This window comes from Oncorhynchus nerka, linkage group LG28, assembly GCF_034236695.1.
Source record: "Oncorhynchus nerka isolate Pitt River linkage group LG28, Oner_Uvic_2.0, whole genome shotgun sequence".
Lineage (NCBI taxonomy): Eukaryota > Metazoa > Chordata > Actinopteri > Salmoniformes > Salmonidae > Oncorhynchus > Oncorhynchus nerka.
The window spans coordinates 77970345-77993331 of NC_088423.1; the positions used below are offsets into that span (position 1 = coordinate 77970345).

A 22987-nucleotide genomic window follows, 5' to 3' on the forward strand; every position below is an offset into this window, starting at 1 on the left:
AGGGTCATGTATAAGAATGCTGGGCAGGCCATTATTTTTGCTATCATGGCTATGCCCCGTTGGATGACATTGCCCCCATCCACAGTGGTCACTGATCTGGTTGGCTGAGCCATATACCATGGCTGTTTAAGTGACCAGATCTCAACCCAAATGAACACTTATGGGAGATTCTGGAGCAGCGCCTGAGACAGTGTTTTCCACCAAAAAACAATGATTACCAATTGAGGACTAAAACTAAATAGGACAGTACAGTAAAGCATTAAATACTGTATATTTTTTTCTGATGTGTTGTTGCTGACTAGAAGAGGCATTGTTAGTTAGCCATTCTCAAGAGGCCAGACAGGGGTTATATCCAGAAACTGGTAGGCCTCACTAGATGCTAAGAGGGCTATGTACTTTAAACTATCCATATACATTTTTGTTGTTGCAGTATGCCCCATAAAAGCTCCCTGGTCTTTGTTATTGAATCTTTGTTTGAAATTCACTGCTTGACTAAGAGACGTTACAGATAATTGTATGTGTATGGTACAGAGATTAAGTAGTCATTCAAAAATCATGTTAAACACTACTGTTGCACACAGAATAAGTCGATGGAACTTATTATGTGACTTGTTAATAAGCACATTTTTACTCCTGAACACATTTAGGCTTGCCATAACAAAGGAATTGAATACTTAGTGACTCAAGACAATTCAGATTTTCATTTTGAATTAATTTGTAGACGTTTCTAAAACCCAAATTCCATGTTGACATTATGGGGTATTGTGTGTAGGCCAGTGACATAACATCTTAATTGAAACATTTTACATTCAGGCTGTAACACAAAAAAATGTGGAAAAAGTAAATGGATGTGGATACTTTCTGAAGGTACTGCACATGTCGACAGCAGAGGGAGCACGTCCCATCCACATCGACGGGGCCGCAGTGGAGAAGGTGAAAAGCTCCAAGTTCCCCTGCTCAACAGCACTTCTTCAATCTTAGGAGGCTTAAGAAATCCAGCTAGGCCCCTAAGATCCTCACAAACTTTTACAGATGCTCCATTGAGAGCATCCTGTCACTGCCTGGTTCGGCAACTGCACCACCCGCAACCGCAGGGCTCTCCAGAGGGTGGTGCGGTCTGCCCAACACATCACCGGGGGCACAAGGCCTGCCCTACAGGACACCTATAGCACCCGATGTCAAAAGAAGGCCAAAAAGATCATCAAAGACAACAACCACCCAAGTCACAGCCTGTTCACCTTGTTATCATTCAGAAGGCGAGGTCAGTACAGGTGCATCAAAGCTGGGACCGAGAGTCTGAAAAACAGCTTCTGTCTCAAGGCCATCAGACTGTTAAATAGCCATCCTTTGCCGGCCTCCACCCAGTACCCTACCCTGAACTTCGTCACTAGCTACCACCTGGTTACTCAACCCTACACCTTAGAGGCTGCTAACCTATGTACATAGACATGGAACCACTGGTCACTTTAAATAACGTTTACATACATATATATATATTTATACTTCGGACTCCGACATTGCTTGTCGTAATATTGATATGTTTCTTAATTCCATTCTTTTACATTTAGATCTGTGTATATTGCTGTAAATTGTTAGATATTACTGCACTGCTGGAGCTAAGAACACAAGTATTTTGCTACACCCGCAATAGCATCTGCTAAATATGTGTATGCGACCAATAAAATGCGATTTGATTTGTAAACAAGTGTAATTGTGACCAGTAGTAGGATAAAAAAGATAGATACTAATGGTAATGGAAATCAATAATCAATGAACAGCAACATAGGTGTGAGGGGGAGCAGTGATTGTGTAACCTGTAAGATACAGGTGCAATCTGTACGATGTGGACATGTAAAGTGCTTTTCATGTCTATGTCTGTTAAATATCTGTATTCTACCCTACTATAGTAGTCTATAATGACTCATACCATAAGGAATCATTCTCTCATATTAGGTGAGAGGCAAATGTTTGGAACCTCATCCATCATGACAATTACGACATTAAAAGCAGAAAAACAAACTTCATTGCCCCCATTAGTCTTATTAATGTTGACACATCCCATTTTGATGTCTTGGTTTTTAAAGCAGTAGGCCGAGTTACACAATTGAGGAGTATCCTCCTTATTGCCCAAGACTTCAGAGCAGGTAATCTAATTTTGTAATGACCTGGAAATTCCTCATCTTGTGTTTCGGACAGACACTTCTGAGTGTAAAACTTGGGAGGACTAAGTTAGGGAATTCCAGCTTTTGCAAAACTAAACTCCTCCTTGGTCTGAGTGGAATATAAGAACAAGCTGCGGACCATAAACCAACACAAAACACAAGGGAGATCAAACTGCCTGACTGACTAACTAACTAAGGAGCTGAAAGGTAAGAGATAACTCTGTTATATGAGGCGGTCACAGTTTAAATGTAATAAAATATCTGTAAATATGTTAGCAATTCATATAGTAGCCTACGTTCTCTCTGTCCATGTTCCTTTCAGTCTGTCACATCTGCAAGTATGAAGCTGCTTCTAGCTGGACTTGTTCTGACCCTTATTGTGGGGGCTCAAGCTCAGTGGTACCGCTTCCCTGGTGAAGCTGCTCAAGGTCCGTTTATACACTTTAATCATTATTTCTTCATTGTTGACAGAAATAGATACACAAATCAAGAGTAACAAATCATTCAAGAGTAACAAATAATTCAAGAGTAACAATGTACTGTATTCGAGGACTCCTTTAAAGTCATTGTTGTTTCTTGAGGCTAGTGGTTTGAAATGTTGTAAAGTTCCTTGTAAGTGTCAAACTCAACATCCGTGTCCTCCTGACCCTGCAGGTGCTAGAGACATGTGGCGTGCATACGGCGACATGAAGGACGCCAACTGGAAAAACTCAGACAAGTACTTCCACGCTCGGGGCAACTATGATGCTGCCAGGAGAGGACCAGGGGGCAGGTGGGCAGCAACAGTCATCAGGTGGGTGATTCTCAAATATCTGAGAGACGCTTATAATGTGGTTCAGTTGCTCATCAAATTATCTGATCAAAACTTTCTCCATTTAGTTCTTTATGCCACATTTTGTAAAAAATAAAAATAAATGTCTGGTCAGAAAGTCAATTTTACCATTATTGGTTCACTGTGGTTGATGTGTGACTTATGTAATATTTCTCCTCTCTCAGTGATGGCCGGGAGATGGTTCAGGGTTCCAGTGGTCGAGGACATGAGGACTCAGCAGCTGACCAGGAGGCTAACCGCTGGGGACGTAATGGAGGGGACCCCAACCGATTCAGACCCCAAGGACTCCCCAAGAACTACTGAACCTAAAAAAAGGTGGTTACTAGCCAAACTGAAAGGACCACAATCCAAACAACTATACTGCACTTAATTACTGCTTTTGGTAAAAAAATGTCATATTCTCAAAAATGATTTTGCCCAAATGTTCTGATAATAGACAGGAACATGGTACTGAAACTTAGTATACAATGTATTTCAAAAGTGTTGCAAAAATAAAGTGATTACGTAACTAGAGACTGAATCTCTTTCTGTAATCAGTATGATACGACTGGGAAGGTTGGAAAGAAATGTTCAAATCCTGAAATGTATACTCAAATGATCTGGGGTTGACATTTTCTCAGCTTTCAACTGGCAACGGGTCAGCCCTTTACAACTAGTAACTGGGACATTTGGACAGTGGGTCAGCCGTACATAGTACATGTTTTTCATAGGATAGACATAGAAGAAACTGAGAAAAACATAGGATAAGGGCCAAAGGGGAGAGGATGGATGCCCCTAATGTTAATGGAACATGACAGTTTGAATGAGGATTCGATTCAACACACTATGCAACTCTATTGAGACCGGAGGTTAGATGAGTAGGCTATGTATAATTTAACGTAGATAGATAATATGCATAAAATTAGTATACAGTTAGGCTTTTGAACATAACCACTCATTATTACAGAATGCAGAATTACAGGCATACTGTAAAATATGCACAGACATACAAATGTAACACAGAGGAATTGTAACACAGAGGAATTGTAACACAGAGGAATTGTAACCCAGGTATATGGCTTTCCTAGGTTTTCAGTTTTTGTCACTCTTAATTTGAAAATATGAACTTTAGGGCTCAAAGTGATGTCAATAGCAATAGATATTGCAATATCAATATCATAGATTCCGCTATATCATGATAAACTTCACCTGAAATGTGTAATGGTTAGCAACAGGGTTCAGCTTCACCAAGTAGAAATAAGTAGCCTCAGCAGTTGCACTCAGCATCTATGTGATGAGCCCTGAAATGCAGCTAGGAAAACATAAGCATCATGTCTTGATCCCCTACATTTATGTGGAAGGTTCACCGGGTGAGCAATGATGTGTAGTTAATGGGTGAACAATGTTAAGTCAGGTTTACCTGACAATCATAACACTCAAATCTGAATGTGCAAGGCAGATAGGTGGTAGAATGGGTATAGTGTTATGTGGATGTATCTATTCATGATGTATTGACAAACTAGATGTGGTAAGTCTCTCCATTATCACATGTAATCTATTCCTGGCAATGAAAAATACATGAGCTCGTACTGTACATATAAATGAAAGCAGACATTGAGTAGACAGACCACTCCCGTGGCTTCTCTTAGGTACTATTCTATGACCAAGGTTTTTGCACAGAAGATCATTTTATAAAGACAACAACGTGAAATATTTGGTCAAAGGTATGTTGTTACAAACCTGCAAAGAGAGAAGGAGTGCTGTGAGCTGACAGACTAGACCTCAAACAGATATACACCCATATTTTTAATCACAGTATTGGATGTCCCATCTCCCTCTCTCTTTCTCTGCTTTCTCTTGCTCCTTTCAAATACAATGCACATACACGAATCAGGAGAGATATGGGAGGAGTAGGAAGGAGTAGAGGAAATAGAAAGAGTGGGGGTTAGAATTAGCATTGAGGGAGGGGTGGAGGGGAAGGATTGATGTGATTGGTCCAGAAGGAGGGTGGCTATACAATCAGCTTCTTCTGAAAGCATGGCTCAATGAATGAACACTCTTCATTTCAGGTAGCCAGGCAACACAACAATGAGGTAAATACTATTATGCCCAGGGATAAGCCAAGTACTTTCCATGCACAGATGTTTCTCAAAGCTTTAACTGAGTGTCAGACTACTGTTCTGATATGGATTTCTACTCTGTTCTTTTCCAGTTCTCCTTCATAGCTGGCCAATTACTTGACTGACTGACTAACTGACTGAAACTGACGGTTGAACATTGGCTGGTTGACTGAGGTATTCTCCATCTATCTTCCACTAATCCATTGTTTTCCTTAAACACGGAGGTGCAGATCACGTTTACAGATACACAGACAGAGAAACTGCCAGAGTAACTGTATCTCAGATAGATGGCTAACAAGCAGATCAGGTAAGTGCGGATAAGGATATGGATGGAAACAGGATTTTGAGAGGATTTTATCAAATGTTTTAAATGATGTTTTCTAGTGCTGAATCTTGCACTAATTCCTCCACCATTATCCCTCTCTCTCATTCTTGTTTTTCTCTTTTGTTATTGATTGGTCAATGTCACCTTTTGATACCTTCTCACCCTTCTCTCTTTCAATTAAATTAAATTAAATTCAATTCAATTCAATTCAATTAGCTTTATTGGCATGGGAAACATATGTTAACATTGCCAAAGCAAGTGAAGTAGATAACATACAAAAGTGAAATAAACAATAAAAATTAACAGTAAACATTACACTCACAGAAGTTTCAAAATAATTAAGACATTACAAATGTCATATTATGTATATATACGGTGTTGTAACGATATGCAAATGGTTAAGGTCTGCCTATGGTGGCCTTCTCAATAGCAAGGCTATGCTCACTGAGTCTGTACATAGTCAAAGCTTTCCTTAAGTTTGTGTCAGTCACAGTGGTCAGGGTTTCTGCCACTGTGTACTCTCTGTTTAGGGTCAAATAGCATTCTAGTTTGCTCTGTTTTTTGTTAATTCATTCCAATGTGTCAAGTAATAATCTTGTTATTTTCTCATGATTTGGTTGGGTCTAATTGTGTTGCGTTCCGTGGGCTCTGTGGGGTCTGTTTGTGTTTGTGAACAGAGCCCCAGGACCAGCTTGCGTAGGGGACTCTTTTCCAGGTTCATCTCTCTGCAGGTGATGGATTTGTTATGAAAGGTTTGGGAATCGCTTCTTTTTAGGTGGTTGTAGAATTTAACGGCTCTTTTCTGGATTTTGATAATTAGTGGGTATCAGCCTAATTCTGCTCTGCATGCATTATTTGGTGTTCTACGTTGTACACAGGATATTTTTGCAGAATTCTGCATGCAGAGTCTCAATTTGGTGTTTGTCCCATTTTGTGAATTCTTGGTTGGTGAGTGGACCCCAGACCTCACAACCATAAAGGGCAATGGGTTCTATAACTGATTCAAGTATTTTTTGCCAGATGCTAATTGGTATGTCCTTTTATGTTCCTTTTGATGGCATAAAATGCCCTTCTTGCCTTGTCTCTCAGATCGTTCACAGCTTTGTGGAAGTTACCTGTGGCGCTGATGTTTAGGCCAAGGTATGTATCGTTTTTTTTGTGTGCTCTAGGGCAACGGTGTCTAGCTTCAATTTGTATTTGTGGTCCTGGTGACTGGACCTTTTTTGGAACACCATTATTTTGGTCTTACTGAGATTTACTGTCAGGGCCCAGGTCTGGCCGAATCTGTGCAGAAGATCTAGGTGCTGCTGTAGGCCCTCCTTGGTTGGTGACAAGCACCAGATCATCAGCAAACAGTAGACATTTGACTTCAGATTCTAGTAGTGTGAGGCCGGGTGCAGCAGACTGTTCTAGTGCCCTCGCCAATTCGTTGATATATATGTTTAAGAGGGTGTGGCTGCATACCTGTCTCACCCCATGGCCCTGTGGGAAGAAATGTGTGTGTTTTTTGCCTATTTTAACCGCACACTTGTTGTTTGTGTACATGGATTTTATAATGTCGTATGTTTTCCCCCAACACCACTTTCCATCAATTTGTATAGCAGACTCTCATACCAAATTGAGTAAAAGGCTTTTTTGAAATCAACAAAGCATGAGAAGTTTTGTTTTGTTTGTTTGTTTGTCAATTAGGGTGTGCAGGGTGAATACGTGGTCTGTCGTACAATGATTTGGTAAAAAGCCAATTTGACATTTGCTCAGTACATTATTTTCACTGAGGAAATGTACGTGTCTGCTGTTAATGATAATGCAGAAGATTTTCCCAAGGTTGCTGTTGACGCATATCCCACGGCGGCTATTGGCGTCAAATTTGTCTCCACTTTTGTGGATTGGGGTGATCAGTCCTTGGTTCCAAATATTGGGGAAGATGCCAGAGCTAAGGTTGATGTTAAAGAGTTTTAGTATAATCAATTGGAATTTGTTGTCTGTATATTTTATAATTTCATTGAGGATACCATCAACACCACAGGCCTTTTTGGGTTGGAGAGTTTTTATTTTCATTCAAGGCAAATGGAAAATCCAGTGGGTTCTCAGATTTGTATTTGATCATGCATATATTTTTGCTGTTTGTTCTTTGTTATAGAGCCAAAAAGATTGGAGAAGTGGTTTACCCAAACATCTCCATTTTGGATAGATAATTCTTTGTGTTGTTTTTTGTTTAGTGTTTTCCAATTTTCCCAGAAGGGGTTAGAGTCTATGGATTCTTCAATAACATTGAGCTGATTTCTGATGTGCTGTTCCTTCTTTTTCCATAGAGTATTTCTGTATTGTTTTAGTGATTCACCATAGTGAAGGCATAGACTCAGGTTTTCTGGGTCTCTATGTTTTTGGATGGACAGGTTTCTCAATTTCTTTCTTAGGTTTTTGCATTCTTCATCAAACCATTTGTCTTTGTTGTTCATTGTCTTCAGTTTTCTATTTGAGATTTTTAGCTGAGAGGTCAAATATACTCTTAAGATTTTCTACTGCCAAGTTTATACCTTCACTATTACAGTGGAACGTTTTGTCCAGGAAGTTGTCTAAAAGGGATTTAATTTGTGGTTGTCTAATTGTTTTTAGGTAGGTTTCCACACTACATTCCTTCCATCGATAGCATTTCTTAATATTACTCAGTACCTTTGGCTTTGATGCCTCATGATTGAGTACTGCTCTGTTGAAGTAGACTGTGATTTTTCTCTGACAGTGGGCTGTCTGATCTGAGAGGTCCTAAATGGGGTGTGTGCATGTTGACTTGGGGGGGTGTTGATTGGTTGGGGTGGGGGTGTGGATGTGGCTGGTGGTGTTGTGGTCTGGATGTGGGTCCTCTATGTGTAGGTCTTGGGGAGGGGGTTCCGCAGGTCTGGTAGAGTGTCTCGCTGGTGTGGGCGGGGTGTCTATTGATCTGTTGCTCCTGTGTGAAGTGTTGGGGCTGCGTTTGAGAGCGATGTCCTTTACGGTCCGGGTGAAGGTGGGCACTGCCGCCTTGTCTAGGTGGACCTGGTCATAAAGGCAGTCCAAGTTCAGGGTGGGCCAGGTAAACATTTGGTTTTGAGTAACAGTCACGGGAAAAACTTGCTTTTATCTGCTGTATGGTAGCAGGGTGGAAGTCCTTTTGTGGTAGCAGAGTGGATATAACCACTTGTGAATTAGGGAAAGTAGAAGGTTTTTCAATCACTCCCTTGAGTACTGTGGCCACCCTTTCCTGCTGTGCTCTCAGGTCGTTTGTGCCTGTGTGTATTATTATGTGGCTAGGTGAACCTAGTTGGTCCTCAGACAGAATCTCTAGGGCGCGTTGGGTGTTTGGATACCAGGGTTTAGACACACTGTGTTTGGGAAAAAGTTTTTTTCTTGTATATATTTCCCGTTTGAGTCCATAAGGAGGACAATCTATGTCTTGTGTATGTCCTCAGTGGGTGTGGGGGAGTTGTCAGGAGGGCTATCAGGGTGGCTGACAGTGGGGGTGCTCAGAGGGGGTAAGATCCCCTAGGCTTGGGGTTCTTCATTTGTCTGTTCCGCTGTGATGTCGACGTGGTCAGGGTCTGGGGTGGACTGTTCTGCTGTGGTGTCAAGACTTTTGTTGGGAGCTGAGGTTGGTTGTTCTGCCTGCTTCCCTGCGGGGGTGGCCACATCTCTAGTGGGTTGTTCTCTGTCACACGACATCCCCCTCACCCTCTCCTCCAGTAGTCTGATCCTCCCCTCTAGTGCTCTGTTCTTCTCCTGCTCCTTCTTTTTCTCCTGTTGATGTTGTCTCAGAGTGCAGATATATCTCTCTCTACCTCCAGCTCTCCAGGTCTGGATAAGGGGGTGTTTTTGTATCTGGACTGTTGTCTGGGTCTGTGCTGACTGGAGTGTAATCACCTGCTGTTGCAGCTCCACCTGCCTTACCTCCAGCTGGGTGAATTTATTCTCAAACAAACGTGTAGTTTGCTTGTAGTATCTGCTTACCTTGTAGAATCTGGTTGATTCTCTGAGGTCTTTACACAGCAATCCTTATTAATGTTCACTACACAGGTCACATTGCCTTATCAAGACCATCCGATCAGAGGGATACTTTGGCATGTACAGAGGTAGGACAAAATTGTGTGTGTGTGTGTGTGTGTGTGTTTGAGCATGTTCTTTGTTTTTGACTCTGTGTCTCTCTATTTCTTTGACCATTAGGTGCTGCTGTGAACCTGACTCTGGTCACTCCAGAGAAGGCCATCAAACTAGCTGCCATTGACTTCCTTAGACAACACCTGTCCAAGGATGGGTGAGTAGTGCTCAGAGGCCTCTTTCAAACACCTACCTGTCAAATACAATCATACACCTGTCGTAACTGACTGGTACACCAACCTCTTGCCCACTCTGATCTCTTTGAATAGATGTACTTGAAAGGTGTAGTGTATACTATATCAGCTTTAACTAACTTCTTGTTTGGATTTGATATACATATCACAAATAGGATTCTAATAATATCTTCACCATGTGCTGGGATCTAGTTGTAATACATTAGAGGTATAAATATTTTGTAAACATACAGCATGGATGATAGGACCGATCCCATAGGCCCCTGCAGCATTATCCGCATGACATACGTGGGCTATCTTTACGTGGGCTATCTAGCATCCCTCAACATTTCCATGGGGACCAAGAACATGGCTGATAAATTATTGAGTGACCAGCGCTCGTGAATTATTTACATGTTTCTAAGACTGTGTGTGTGTGTGTGTTTATGTATGTTTCTTCATGTGTATCATTAATGGTATGTTTATTGCTCTATGCATGTTTATGGTCATGCCCTTTGCATGTAGAAACAGGGAGTTTTAAGTTGTATGCATGTTGTTTAATGTATGTAAAACACTTGAGATAGCACCAGACCATTTAGAGAAATTAGCAAAGTCATTAAACTAAATTAATTATGACATTTGTTTTCTCTCTCAGTCAGAAGCTCACCCTGCTGAGGGAGATGCTGGTGGGTTGTGGTGCTGGTCCAGACAGCTGATGTTCTAAAAGAGCTGCACAATCTGGATCCCTACAATCTGGACCCTCTCTTCCTAAAATTATCCGCCTCCATTGTTGTTACCCCTATTCCTAGTCTGTTCAACCTCTCTTTCGTATCGTCTGAGATTCCTAAAGATTGGAAAGCGGCCGTGGTCATCCCCCTCTTCAAAAGGGGCAGACACTCTAGACCCAAACTGTTACAGACCTATATCCATCCTCCCTGCCTTTCTAAAGTCTTCGAAAGCCAAGTGAACAAACAGATCACCAACCATTTCGAATCCCACAGTACCTTCTCCGCTATGCAATCTGGTTTCCGAGCTGGTCACGGGCGCACCTCAGCCACGCTAAAGGTCCTAAACGATATCATAACTGCCATAGATAAAAGACTACTGTGCAGCCGTCTTCATCGACCTGGCCAAGCCTTTTGACTGTGTCAATCACCATATTCTTATCGGCAGACTCAACAGCCTTGGTTTCTGTAATGATTGCCTCGCCTGGTTCACTAACTACTTCTCAGATAGAGTTCAGTTTGTCAAATTGGAGGGACTGTTGTCTGGACCTCTGACAGTCTCTGGGGGTGCCACAGGGTTCAATTCTAGGGCTGACTCTTTTCTCTGTATATATCAATGATGTTGCTCTTGCTGCTGGCGATTCTTTGATCCACCTCTACGCAGACGACACCATTCTGTATACATCTGGCCCTTCTTTGGACACTGTGTTAACAAACCTCCAAACGAGCTTCAACGCCATACAACACTGCTCTTAAATGCTAATAAAACTAAATGCATGTTCTTCAATCGATCGCTGCCCGACTAGCATCACTACTCTGAACGGTCCTGAATGGTGGACAACTAGAATATGTGGACAACAATAAATACCTAGGTGTCTGGCTCACATTAAGCATCTCCAATCCAAAGTTAAATCTAGAATCGGCTTCCTATTTCGCAACAAAGCCTCCTTCACTCATGCTGCCAAACATACCCTCGTAAAACTGACCATCCTACCGATCCAGCTTACTGATCGCTGCAGCTGTACACAGCCCATCTGTAAAAAGCCCATCCAACCAACTACCTACCTCATCCCATATCTGTATTTGTTTTTCTGCTATTTTGCACATCAGTATTTCTACTTGCACATCTTCATCTGCACTCCAGTGTAATTGCTAAATTGTAATTACTTTGCTACTATTGGCATATTTATTGCCTTACCTCCTTACTTCATTTGCACACACTGTATACAGATTTTTCCATTGTGTTATTGACTGTACCTTTGTTTATCCCATGTGCAACTCTGTGTTGTTGTTTTTGTCGCACTGCTTTGCTTTATTTTGGCCAGGTCGCAATTGTAAATGAGAACTTGTTCTCAACTGGCCTACCTGGTTAAATAAAGGTGAAATGAAAAATAAAATATAAAAAAACATGTCAGGTAAACTCAGCTGGGGTATCAGCCTCAGACAGCTTTCTACTACCATCTTGTGGCTCAACAGTAATTATGCACACTAGTTGTGTGTCTGCCTGGGTGTTAGAACTCTTCTGAAACACAGTCACAGTCTCTCCATCTCTTTGTCTCTCCATCTCTTTGTCTCTCCATCTCTTTGTCTCTCCATCTCTCTGTCTCTCCATCTCTCTGTCTCTCCATCTCTTTGTGTCTCCATCTCTCTCTCTCTCCATCTCTTTATCTCTCCATCTCTTTGTCTCTCCATCTCTTTGTGTCTCCATCTCTCTCTCTCTCCATCTCTTTGTCTCTCCATCTCTCTGTGTCTCCATCTCTCTGTCTCTCCATCTCTCCATCTCTTGGTGCAGGTCATCATCACCACTCCCATGGAGATGCTAAAGATTCAGTTACAGGATGCAGGGCGGATAGGTGAGAGATGGGTAAAGAAGGAGAGAGGAGGTTGGATGTTCCCCTGTTCCCAGTCACTGTTTCATGACTAACCAATGTCTTGTGAGCCAAACAAACACAAACAGATCACAGGGATCTGATCAGTTAGAACCAGTAACAACCAGCATTGTTATTGTATCAATGTAAAATTGTTATTTTATTGCTTGACCACATTTGTGACTCTTCCTTGTGTTCCTGTGATTCCCCAAATGTATTTTTATTTTCCAACCTCCTGAGGCATTTCTGCTTCTCTGTCCCTGGTTGATGATGTCACACTGATGATAATGATGATGTTGTGTGTGTTATGACACACGTAGAGGCTCAGAGGAAGCTGACGTCCCAGGCTGTAGTTGGGCCCCTGGGGGCCCAGTGGAGTTGAGGTCCCATGCAGCAATGCAGCTCAGCTGCTGTGGAGCCAGGGCATCGCAGGGCTCTACAAGGGCCTGGGGGCCACACTCCTGAGGTAACCTGCACAGAGACACAATAGAAGCCTTGCAAGAACACAAACAAATTAAGATGATTCACATTTGTTGGATCATTCCTCTGTTCGCTTAGGGACGTGCCATTCTCCATAATCTACTTCCCTGTTTGCCAATCTGAAAAGTCTTGGTGGCCGTGTTGGCTAATGGCCCCACTCCCTTCTATGTGTCCTTTGCATCAGGCTACTTCGCTGGCAGTACAGTTGCTGTGGGAGTTAATCCTGTGGATGGTAGGACAGTTGTGTGTGTGTATACAGGTATGAGTGTGTATACAGTTGTATGGTTTTGCCTTGAATTGGCAAGACAGAACAGCTGCCTCCAGTAAGACAAGGGGTGGAGGTCTGTGTCTATTTGTCAATATCAGCTGGTGATCAAAATCACATTTTTAGGAAGTCCCAAGGTTTTGCTCACCTGAGGTAGAGTGTCTCATGATAAGCTGTAGACCACAATATTTAACGAGAGTTTTCATCTATACTTTTCGTAGCTGTCTATTTACCACCACAAACTAATGCTGGCACTAAGACCGCACTCAACGAGCTGTATAAAGCCATACGCAAACAAGAAAATGCTCATCCAGAGGTGGCTCTCCTAGTGGCTGGGGAGAAACTTAAAGGTGAAAAAACAGGAGACTACCTTTACTCCAAACACAAAGACATGTACAAAGCTCTCCCTCGCCCTCCATTTGGCAAATCTAACCATAATTCTATCCTCCTGATTCCAAGCCAAAACTAAAGCAGGAAGTACCAGTGACTCGCTCAATACCGAGGTGGTCAGATGACGCAGATGCTAAGCTACAGGACTGTTTTGCTAGCAAAGACTGGAATATGTTCCGGGACTTATCTGATTTCATTGAGGAGTATACCACATCAGTCACCAGCTTCATCAATAAGTGCATCAATGACATTGTCCCCACAGGGACCGTACGTATATACCCCAACCAGAAGCCATGAATTGCAGGCAACATCCGCACTGAGCTAAAGGGTAGAGCTGCCACTTTCAAGGAGCCAGACTCTAACCCGACACACACACAATAAATCCTACTATGCCCTCAGATGAACCATCAAACAGATGAGGTGTAAATACAGGACTAAGATTGAATCCTACTAAACTGGTTCCAACGCTTGTCAGATGTGGCATGACTTGCATACTATTACAGACTAGAAAGGGAAGCCCAGTGACACAAGCCTACCAGATGAACCAAATTACTTCTATTCAAGCAACACTGAAGCATGGATGAGAGCACCAGCTGTTCTAGATCACGCTCGCTTACCTGCTTTTTCTACCCAATTTTGATCTTGTCTCCTTTGTGCAACTCCCCAACGGGCTAGGGAGGCGAAGATCGAGTCATGCCTCCTCTGAAATATGACCCACCAACACCCACCTGCTTAACCCGGAAGCCATCTGCACCAATGTGTTGGAGGAAACACTGCCAATTGTGCACTGCCCTATGGGACTCCCAATCTTGGCCAGTTCTGATACAGCCCAGGATTGAACCAGGGTCTGTAGTGATGACTCCTTAGACCACTGCTCCACTCAGGAGGCACATGAGTAAGATCTTTAAAAAGGTCAACATTCACAAGGCTGCAGTCTGACCGAGTCTGTAATACCTACATGTTTCAAGCAGACCACCATAGTCCATGTGTCCAAGAACACCAAGGTAACCTGCCTAAATGACTACCGACCTGTAGCACTCACGTCTGTAGACATGAAGTGCTGTGAAAGGCTGGTCATGGCTCACATCAACACCATCAGCCCAGAAACCCTAGACCCACTACAATTTGCAAACCGCCCCAACATATCCACAGATGACGCAATCGCAACTGCACTCAACACTATCCTTTCCATCCTGGACTAAATGAACAGTTATGTGAGAATGCTGTTCATTGACTACAGATTTCAGTGTTCAATATCATCGTGCCCTCAAAGCTCATCACTAAGCTAAGGACCCTAGGACTAAACACCTCCCTCCTGTACTCCCTGCTCACCCATGACTGCGTGGCCAAGCACAACTCCAACTCCAACACCATCATTAAGTTTACAGATGACACAATGGTGGTAGGCCTGTTCACCGACAACAATGAGACAGACTATAGGGAGATCAGAGACCTGAAAGTGTGCTGCCAGGACAACGACCTTTCCCTCAATGTGATCAAGACAAAGGAGATGATTGTGGACTACAGGAAAAGGAGGGCCGAGCATGTCCCCATTCTCATCGATGGGGCTGTAGTGGAGCGGGTTGAGAGCTTCAAGTTCCATGGTGTCCACATCACCAACACACTATCATGGTCCAAACACACCAAGACAGTCGTGAAGAGGGCACGACAATGCCCATTCCCCCAAAGATTTGGCATGGGTCCTCAGATCCTCAAAAAGTTCTACAGCTGCACCATCGAGAGCATCACCGCCTGGTATGGCAACTGCTCGGCCTCCGACCGCAAGGGGCTACAAAGGGTAGTGCGTACGACCCAGTACATCACTGGGGCCAAGCTTCCTGCCATCTAGGACCTATTTACCAGTCGGTGTCAGAGAAAGGCTCACATTTCTTTTCTTAACTATTATTTTTCTTAAAACGGCATTGTTTGTTAAGGGCTTGTACGTAACCATTTCACGGTAAGGTCTACACCTGTTGTATTCGGTGCATGTGACAAATAAAATGTGATTTGATTTGATTATGCCTGCCGTGTGCCCTGTAAACCATTTGATACAGTTAGTGTGTTTCAGCGATTAAGACCAGAATTCAGACCATGACACAGAGAAGTCAGGAGGACACCTACGGCGGAGTGACAGAATGCATCAGGTAAACTCTCATTCTCACTCTAACTCTTCCACTGCTTCCCTCCTGGTTTTGACAGGCCTTTTCTGATCGATTATATCCATATTATCTGATGGTAGAACATGACAACATCTACTGGTACTATGAAATAAACGGAGAAGGCATTTTAGGCTAGAATATACAGTGCCAGTCAAAAGTTTGGACACACCTACTCATTCAAGGGTTTTTCTTTATTTTTACTATTTTCTACATTATAGTATATTAGTGAAGACATCAAAAAAATGAAATAATACCTATTGTCACACCCTGATCTGTTTCACCTGTCTTTGTGATTGTCTCAACCCACCTCCAGGTGTCTCCCATCTTCCCCATTGTCCCCTGTGTATTTATACCTGTTTTCTCCGTTTGTCTGTTGCCAATTCGTTTTGTTTCGTCAAGACTACCAAGCCTACCTGTCTCTCGATTGTTCCTGTTTCCTAGTTTTCTCTGTGTTTACCATTCTGGCTGCCCTGACCCTTAGCCTGCCTGCCGTCCTGTACCTTTGCCCCACCTATCTGGATTACTGACCTCTGCCTGCCCTTGACCTGCCTTTTGCCTGCCCCTTTTCGAATTAATAAACTGTTGTTACTTCGACCTAGTCTGCATCTGGGTCTTACCTGAAACGTGATACATATGGAATCATGTAGTAAAGAAAAAAGTGTTAAACAAATGAAAATATATTTTATATATTAGATTCTTCAAAATAGCCACCCTTTGCCCAACCTCAACCCAATTGAGATGGTTTTGTATGAGTTGGACTACAGAGTGAAGGAAAAGCAGCCAACAAGTGCACAGCATATGTGGGAACTCCTTCAAAAAAGCATTCCAGATGAAGCTGGGTGAGAGAATGCCAAGAGTATGAAAAGCTGTCAGCAAGGCAAAGGGTGGCTACTTTGAAGAATCTCAAATATAAATATTTTCATTTGTTTAACACTTTTCTGGATACTACATGATTACATGGGTGTTATTTCATAGTTTTGATGTCTTCACTATTATTTTACCATTAAGAAAATAGTAAAAAATTAAGAAAAACCCTTGAATGAGTAGGTGTGTCCAAACTTTTGACTGGTACTGTAGATACACCACTATATCACGACCCTCTTGTCTAACAGGAAGATTCTGCACCAAGAGTGTCCCTCTGCTTTCCAGAAGGGGGCGTACTGCCGTCATTGCTCCCCTCTTTGGCATCGCACAGGTGGTCTACTTCCTGGGAGTGGGAGAGTTCCTTCTCAGCTTCCTGCCTCAATGGAACAACTGGTCTTGCACTCTCATACACAGCCCACAATGGAGGCAGATAATTTGTCTCTTTCCTATCACACACAGCCGACATTGGAGCTAGGTAATCTGGTACCTTCCTCTCATACACAGCCCACACTGGAGCCAGGTAATCTGTCACTTTCCTCTCAGACACAGCCCACATTGGCCAAAGCCCTAAGGAGTTAGTTAGAGACAGACAGAACGGTGTGTGTGTTCTAGACCAGAGTTTGCCCTCTGCACCTGTTGAGGGTGTTCTGATAGGTCATCCTTTTTTATATCCCCTACCTGAGATGAATTACTGTAAATATTTAAATTTAGGTCTGATTTATAACTACAAAATAATCATTCAATATCATTTCAAGTGTACTTTTAGTAGTGCCTTATCAAGGTTAAGTCATGGAATTCTCTTTATTGTTTTTACTAAGATGTTGCTATCATGATATATAAATCTGTCAAATCATATTAACTCAGTGTATATCTGTCTCAACATGACTGTACTGTAATATCTTCTGTCTGTATTGATGCTATGTTTTATTGTGGTTTTGTGGCTGTTTTGCACAGCTTCTGTACCTCTTTCCAAATTGTGTTTCCCTCTTCATCCATGAAGAAGCTTTAGAATTGCATTCTTCTTCCAAGAATGCAATGAGTATTTTATCACAGTGATACTAAGAGCTGATCTGGGGTGTATTCAGGATTACCAAAGATAACATAAGATGTTGGCAGAGGTTGGAAACAATGTACTCAAGCTGTGTGCCTAGAAAGAGTCAACATTGGCTGCAGCAAACGTAGCTGGTTGGTGACATTGGTGATTACACACCAAACACAATTTGCTGCCCAGCCACCATGTTGGCACCATTTTGTGACTAGATGTCAGTTTAGGTACCTGCCTGAATTTTGCTGATAGAAACTCTCCTTTTTGTGGGCAAAATGTTTTCCATTTGGTGTAAACATTTTCTGTTAGAAAACATTTTGCAACAGACAAAACGTTTCGCAACAGAATCTGCTAAATTAATACAACCCAGGGTTCTGAGAGTGGCCCTTCACTCACAGCACTCAGCCAGAGTCAAGTCATCAAATCAAAAAGATAAAAACCCACCCTTGACATTTGTGCAAGCCCATCGCCATTATCATTACTGAAAGGTACATTTGTAGACCCTGTATGACCCTGTATCATAGTAACCTAGATTATATTGTGCTGGTTCTTCCCTGGACCGTTATTCCCTCTTCTCAGGAGGACACATGCACGTCCAAGCACTTTTATGTCGCCACCCCTCTTCCCTCCCCTGTAGATATGGTGGGTGTTGGGTTATCAGTTTGGATATGGATGTGCACTGAAGGTGTAAAACAGACTGACAGCTATTTTATAATTCATTTGAGGCAAAATAAGAAAGGAAAAAATGTATTCCTCTCATATATATTGCTGTCTGAAAAATGAATGGGATTGTGCTACCTGTGTTGCCTTATGATTCTTTCTCTCTAGTTGTGTGACAGCCTTTGGTGTGTGGTTTGTCCTCATTCTACCGTAACAAGTCTCAAGGAAATCTGAAGAGGCCCCCTGGACTGTGGTAACCAAGGAAACAATGGAGGGAGGGCTTCACCAAATTAATCTATCTCAGTATCTCGCTGTCTCTGTCGGCCTGTCTCATTCCTACGGAACCATGTGTCCATCCAATAGCCAGATTCTCTAGTTCATATGGGCATGGCTATCCTTGTGTCCTGTTGCTTTCTTGGCATTGTCTCCTCCAGATCCATTTCCCACCTGCAGTGTTTGTCTTTCTCCACTCCCATGGATACCACTCAGATCCCATTTCAAAACAAGCAAGCAGAGACACTGTGTATAGAGGACACATTATTTACACCTCCCATTGTTACGTGATTATTACAGTGTTAGCATCTGTCCAGTGGATGGAGCAGCTGCAAGCCGGCATGCATTTAATGTATACTACATTTCATAGAATTGAATACAATTACAAGAAGGAGATATTTGTACTATGATTATTATTGATATGATTAATTATTAATAATCATTCTAATATGTTATTATTGTGTATTTTGTATGCTGCACATGGGAATATGGCTAATACAGGTGGAGTCAAGGAACAGGGTAAACCGATAAGAAATGGGAAGAAGAGAAGGGAGGGGAAGAGGGAGAGATTAGAGATGGGGAGATCGAGGCACTCAACCAAATCAGGGCATAGATTACAAAAGAAGTGAGTTCCTGGAGGGTGAGAATCTACTGTCAAGGACTGTCAAACACACACAGACCAGAGGGGATGTAGATGCCCCACCATTATTTAGATCAATTTCATTATATTAATCTAGATCCAATTTATCGTAGGCCTACTGTTACAGGCAGTGCCATACCTTTCACTTTCATAAGACTTAAATTGCCTTCCTAGTGATCAATTAGCTTATTTACTATGACATTTCATGTGTTGAGAAATTACATTCTCAAGGGGAATTGCAATAGCTGTATTATTCACCCTTTTTCAGGGGAATGGGAGAGTATGGTGTGTAAATGGCTCGAGAAATGACCTCTACCTCATTTGATGGTGTATAACAGGCAGGAATTGTGTCTCAGGGCTATGAAAGTGGAAGAAATTGTACCAGCAAGTATGGCTGAAATGGATAGGAATATCTACTGTATGTAGCTAAGTGATCTAAATCTGTTATGGTTCTGTTGTCATTATTTGCAATCTACAGTACAGTAAATGGCATTGATTCAGCAACAATTAATTTACTGTAAAATTGACATAACACTTTTGAAAACTGCACTTTATAGGTCTACACTTTATGCCCCCCCCAGCAGATTGGTACTGGGGCAAGCTGGCGGCTGCAAAATGACATAATGTCAATGAAAACCCTTGAGGATCAAAGCATTGCTGAAGTTGCGTTGATGAAAGAGTTGCCTTGAGTTCGGAGGCGACAGTGTGACAGGCTAATTAATATTCATGCTAGAGTTGATGGGAGAGAGAGAGTGAGAGAGAGAGAGAGAGAGAGAGAGAGAGAGAGAGAGAGAGAGAGAGGGAGAGAGGGAAGGAAGGAAGGAGCAAGTCCTAGGAGAGATGTAGAGAGGGGTTTTGGAATATTTGTTTGAGATCCAGCGTGTAGCTCTGAGTGGGCTGTAACCTACACTCTAAAAAATGCTGGGTTAAAAACAACTCAATTTGGGTTATTTAGTAACCCTGCGCTGGGTAAATATTGGACAGGACACATGCTGGTCTTTTGACCCAGCCTGTTGGGTTGCGTTAATAACCCAACATGTCGGGTTGTTTGAATTACCAAACATGGGTTAATTTAACCATCAATTGTTTTTTTATTCACTTTCATGCTGGGTCTTTTTTAATGTAATTCTAGGTTATTTTAAGGAGACTTGGCCTATTATGGGTGTGGCTTTAATCTCGCTATTTTTGTCCACCCATGAGAGTAAATGTCATTCTGGTCAATCATTTTAAGTTTGTATATTACAAAATAAAATGTTTCTTGAATATTGTTGCAAATTACATATTTTAATATAAAGTTAATAACATTATAATGGCAGCAGGTAGTCTAGTGGTTAAGAGCGATTGGCCAATAACCAAAAGGTTGCTGGTAGGAATCCCAGAGTTGGAGAAGTGGAAAAATGTGGTGTTCTGCCCTTGAGCAAAGCAGTTTCTTGTGTTTCTCAAGAATGGTCCACCACCCAAAAGACACCCAGTCAACTTGACACAACTGTGGTAAGCGTTGGAGTCAACATGGGCCAGCATCACTGTGGAACGATTTCAACACCTTGTAAAGTCAATGCCCCGACGAATTGAGGCTGTTCTGAGGGCAAAAGTGTGCAACTCAATAATAGAAATGTGTTCCTAATGTTTTGTCCACTCAGTGTCAGTGAGAGAGAGAGAGAGATGCCAGACAGACAACTGAGTTCTGGGACAGAGAAAGCATTATCTTGCAGCCAAAAGGCTTACAATGAGACAGGAAGAGGCACATGGCCAGCATCGCTCCAAGGATCAGCATATACACTCCAATCTCATGGAGTTGTCATTGGCTTCCATTATTATTGAGCACTCAAGGTTAAGGAATGAAAGATGGGTAAGACAAAAGTAGATGCTTATGCATAGACCATCTTGTAGGCCTACAACCCAGTTGCTTTAGCACATTTTGTTTGAAACATTTAAAATTTAAAATTAGAGTAAGAATGTTATATGGGCTAGCCTACTTATCAATATCAATTAAATGCGTAATTGATAGCTCATGTCATTAAATACTTGGCATGTGGTCAAATGAAGATGGGTAAATAAGATTAGGCTACACCAAACTTTAATAGTCCTTCATAAAATAACAATTATTGAATGTACTGTTTGCCATTCGATGATCTACAACACTAGGGACCGCTGGTGAGCCATGTCAGTCATGTTGCTACGGGTGGACGTGAGCGGTGAGTAAATCAACTTTTCGTATTGGCTATAACAGTCATATGGCGAACACAGATTGAGTGTTAAAAATAACAGGCTCAAGGAATCGAGGATGAAGAAACGCTTATCACACAAAAAATGTGAAGGATGTTAGGCTACAGTATGTGCGCGCGAGAAAAGGCAACCGTTTCTCACGCACGAACCCCAATTAATTTTCCACCTGCAGTTGGGAGTCACTGACAACCTGTCGCCCATAGACTACCAACCAGACCAGGCTGAGACTACACATCTACAGACACATATTCGCACATTTCCAGTTTGGTTACTTATGAGGCCACAAAGGCACACACATTTCCAGGTCTCTTTTTGTGGTGAATCAATCCCTCTCTCGCCCCTCTATATGTAGTAGCCATCTGAGACGGTTTCTGGAATTCTCAAAGGACATGCTTATGAAATGAAGGGATTATAATAATAATAGTGATTGAGGTGAGGATAAGGATGGTGATATAATGGTGACTGTAGACTAACATCTAACTAGGTCGAACGAGGAGCGTACAATTTGGAGATGATTAAGTCCCTTAAAAAAATAGGCAACATTAAAGTGTATGGTTCCAGCCCGAACACGGATTTTGACTCCAGCTGCGAGTACTTTGCACGGACTGCTTTCACGTCACCCCGCCCGTCTGCCCGTCTCCTCCCTGCAATCTTATTGCGACCATCTCTTTTGAGCGCATCTGAACTGGAGAGAGAGAGATACTAAATAGATTCAGGCACCAACATTTACCTACCTGCTCGAGCGAAATACGGGGAGGACGCTGAAGTACGCGCGCGTCCACGCGCACTCGCTGAGTAGCAAGACAATATAAGGCAATAAATAAAAACCAAAATTGGAATTTGAGTTTTCAACACGAAGGCTATTCCTTAAAAATAAAAATATAAGAATACAGCTTTGCTGAAAAAAGCAACAGCCATGCATCTGAACAGAGAAGAAGGGAACAGCAAAGGTGAGAGAAATACCCCAATTTATATTTTCCATGCCAGACTGTCTGTCTCCCTTTTAGGCTAGTTTGTTTGAGGCTCTTGTGATCGTTCAAAAACGCCCTTGAGGAGGATTTGTTGGTCTCAAGTAATGATGCTGGGAGTCATCGCCACAACACAAGCAGCATGTTATTGCTGATTTTACTAGTGTCATCTCTATCAGAATGCATAGCCCATGATGTTGTTTACTCGTTACATTCCTTGTCATGTGCCTGGATGACATTCAAAGGCTACATCATCGTTCAGAGACCGCACCAAAGGCAATTGTGTAGATGGAATTACTAAAATTAGGCTGGCAGCATGGAGACTCGGGTGTAAGTTAAAGATGCTTGTGCACTTGTTGTTCTCTCAGTATTGTTAACGTTAGCCTACATGCCCGAGTGTCACCGGTTTTTACGTCAGGTAAACTGAGCGGCAAAGCACACAAGGTCATCTCATCTCCTATCATGTCCACGGGTGTTTGTGTCCCTGTCTGAGAGAAGGAGGGAGAGAGGAGCATATTGTATGTGTGTGGATGGGTGGGGGGGCACCTATTTAAGAAATGTATCCCACGTGCATCGGGGGCGTGACAGGTTACATGGAGGAATAGTGGCCCTCTTCCCGCCCCTAAGTGTCGCCCCTGGTGGCAAGCAGTAGGCTGCACACCTTGACAGCAAACACCTGCTGCTCAGGGAGAGAAATGTGTGAAC

General features: G+C 42.4%; 1 protein-coding gene across 1 annotated transcript; it reads left to right on the top strand.

Annotated features, from left to right (window-relative positions):
* The first annotated feature begins 2259 nt into the window (after nt 1–2259).
* On the top strand, nt 2260–3507 carry LOC115112827 (serum amyloid A-5 protein-like). Its single transcript, XM_029639823.2, has 4 exons — nt 2260–2369; nt 2485–2590; nt 2817–2955; nt 3159–3507. Exons 2-4 carry the CDS (start codon nt 2503–2505, stop codon nt 3295–3297), a joined length of 366 nt encoding a protein of 121 aa, XP_029495683.1. The 5' UTR covers nt 2260–2369; nt 2485–2502; the 3' UTR covers nt 3298–3507.
* The last annotated feature ends 19480 nt before the right edge of the window (nt 3508–22987 follow it).

Excerpts from the sequence above, each read along its gene's own strand:
- LOC115112827 (XM_029639823.2), top strand. The coding sequence starts at position 2,503 with ATGAAGCTGCTTCTAGCTGGACTTGTTCTGACCCTTATTGTGGGGGCT. Across the intron at positions 2,591-2,816 it reads CCCTGGTGAAGCTGCTCAAG|GTGCTAGAGACATGTGGCGT; the intron begins GTCCGTTTATAC and ends CTGACCCTGCAG. Across the intron at positions 2,956-3,158 it reads TGGGCAGCAACAGTCATCAG|TGATGGCCGGGAGATGGTTC; the intron begins GTGGGTGATTCT and ends CTCCTCTCTCAG.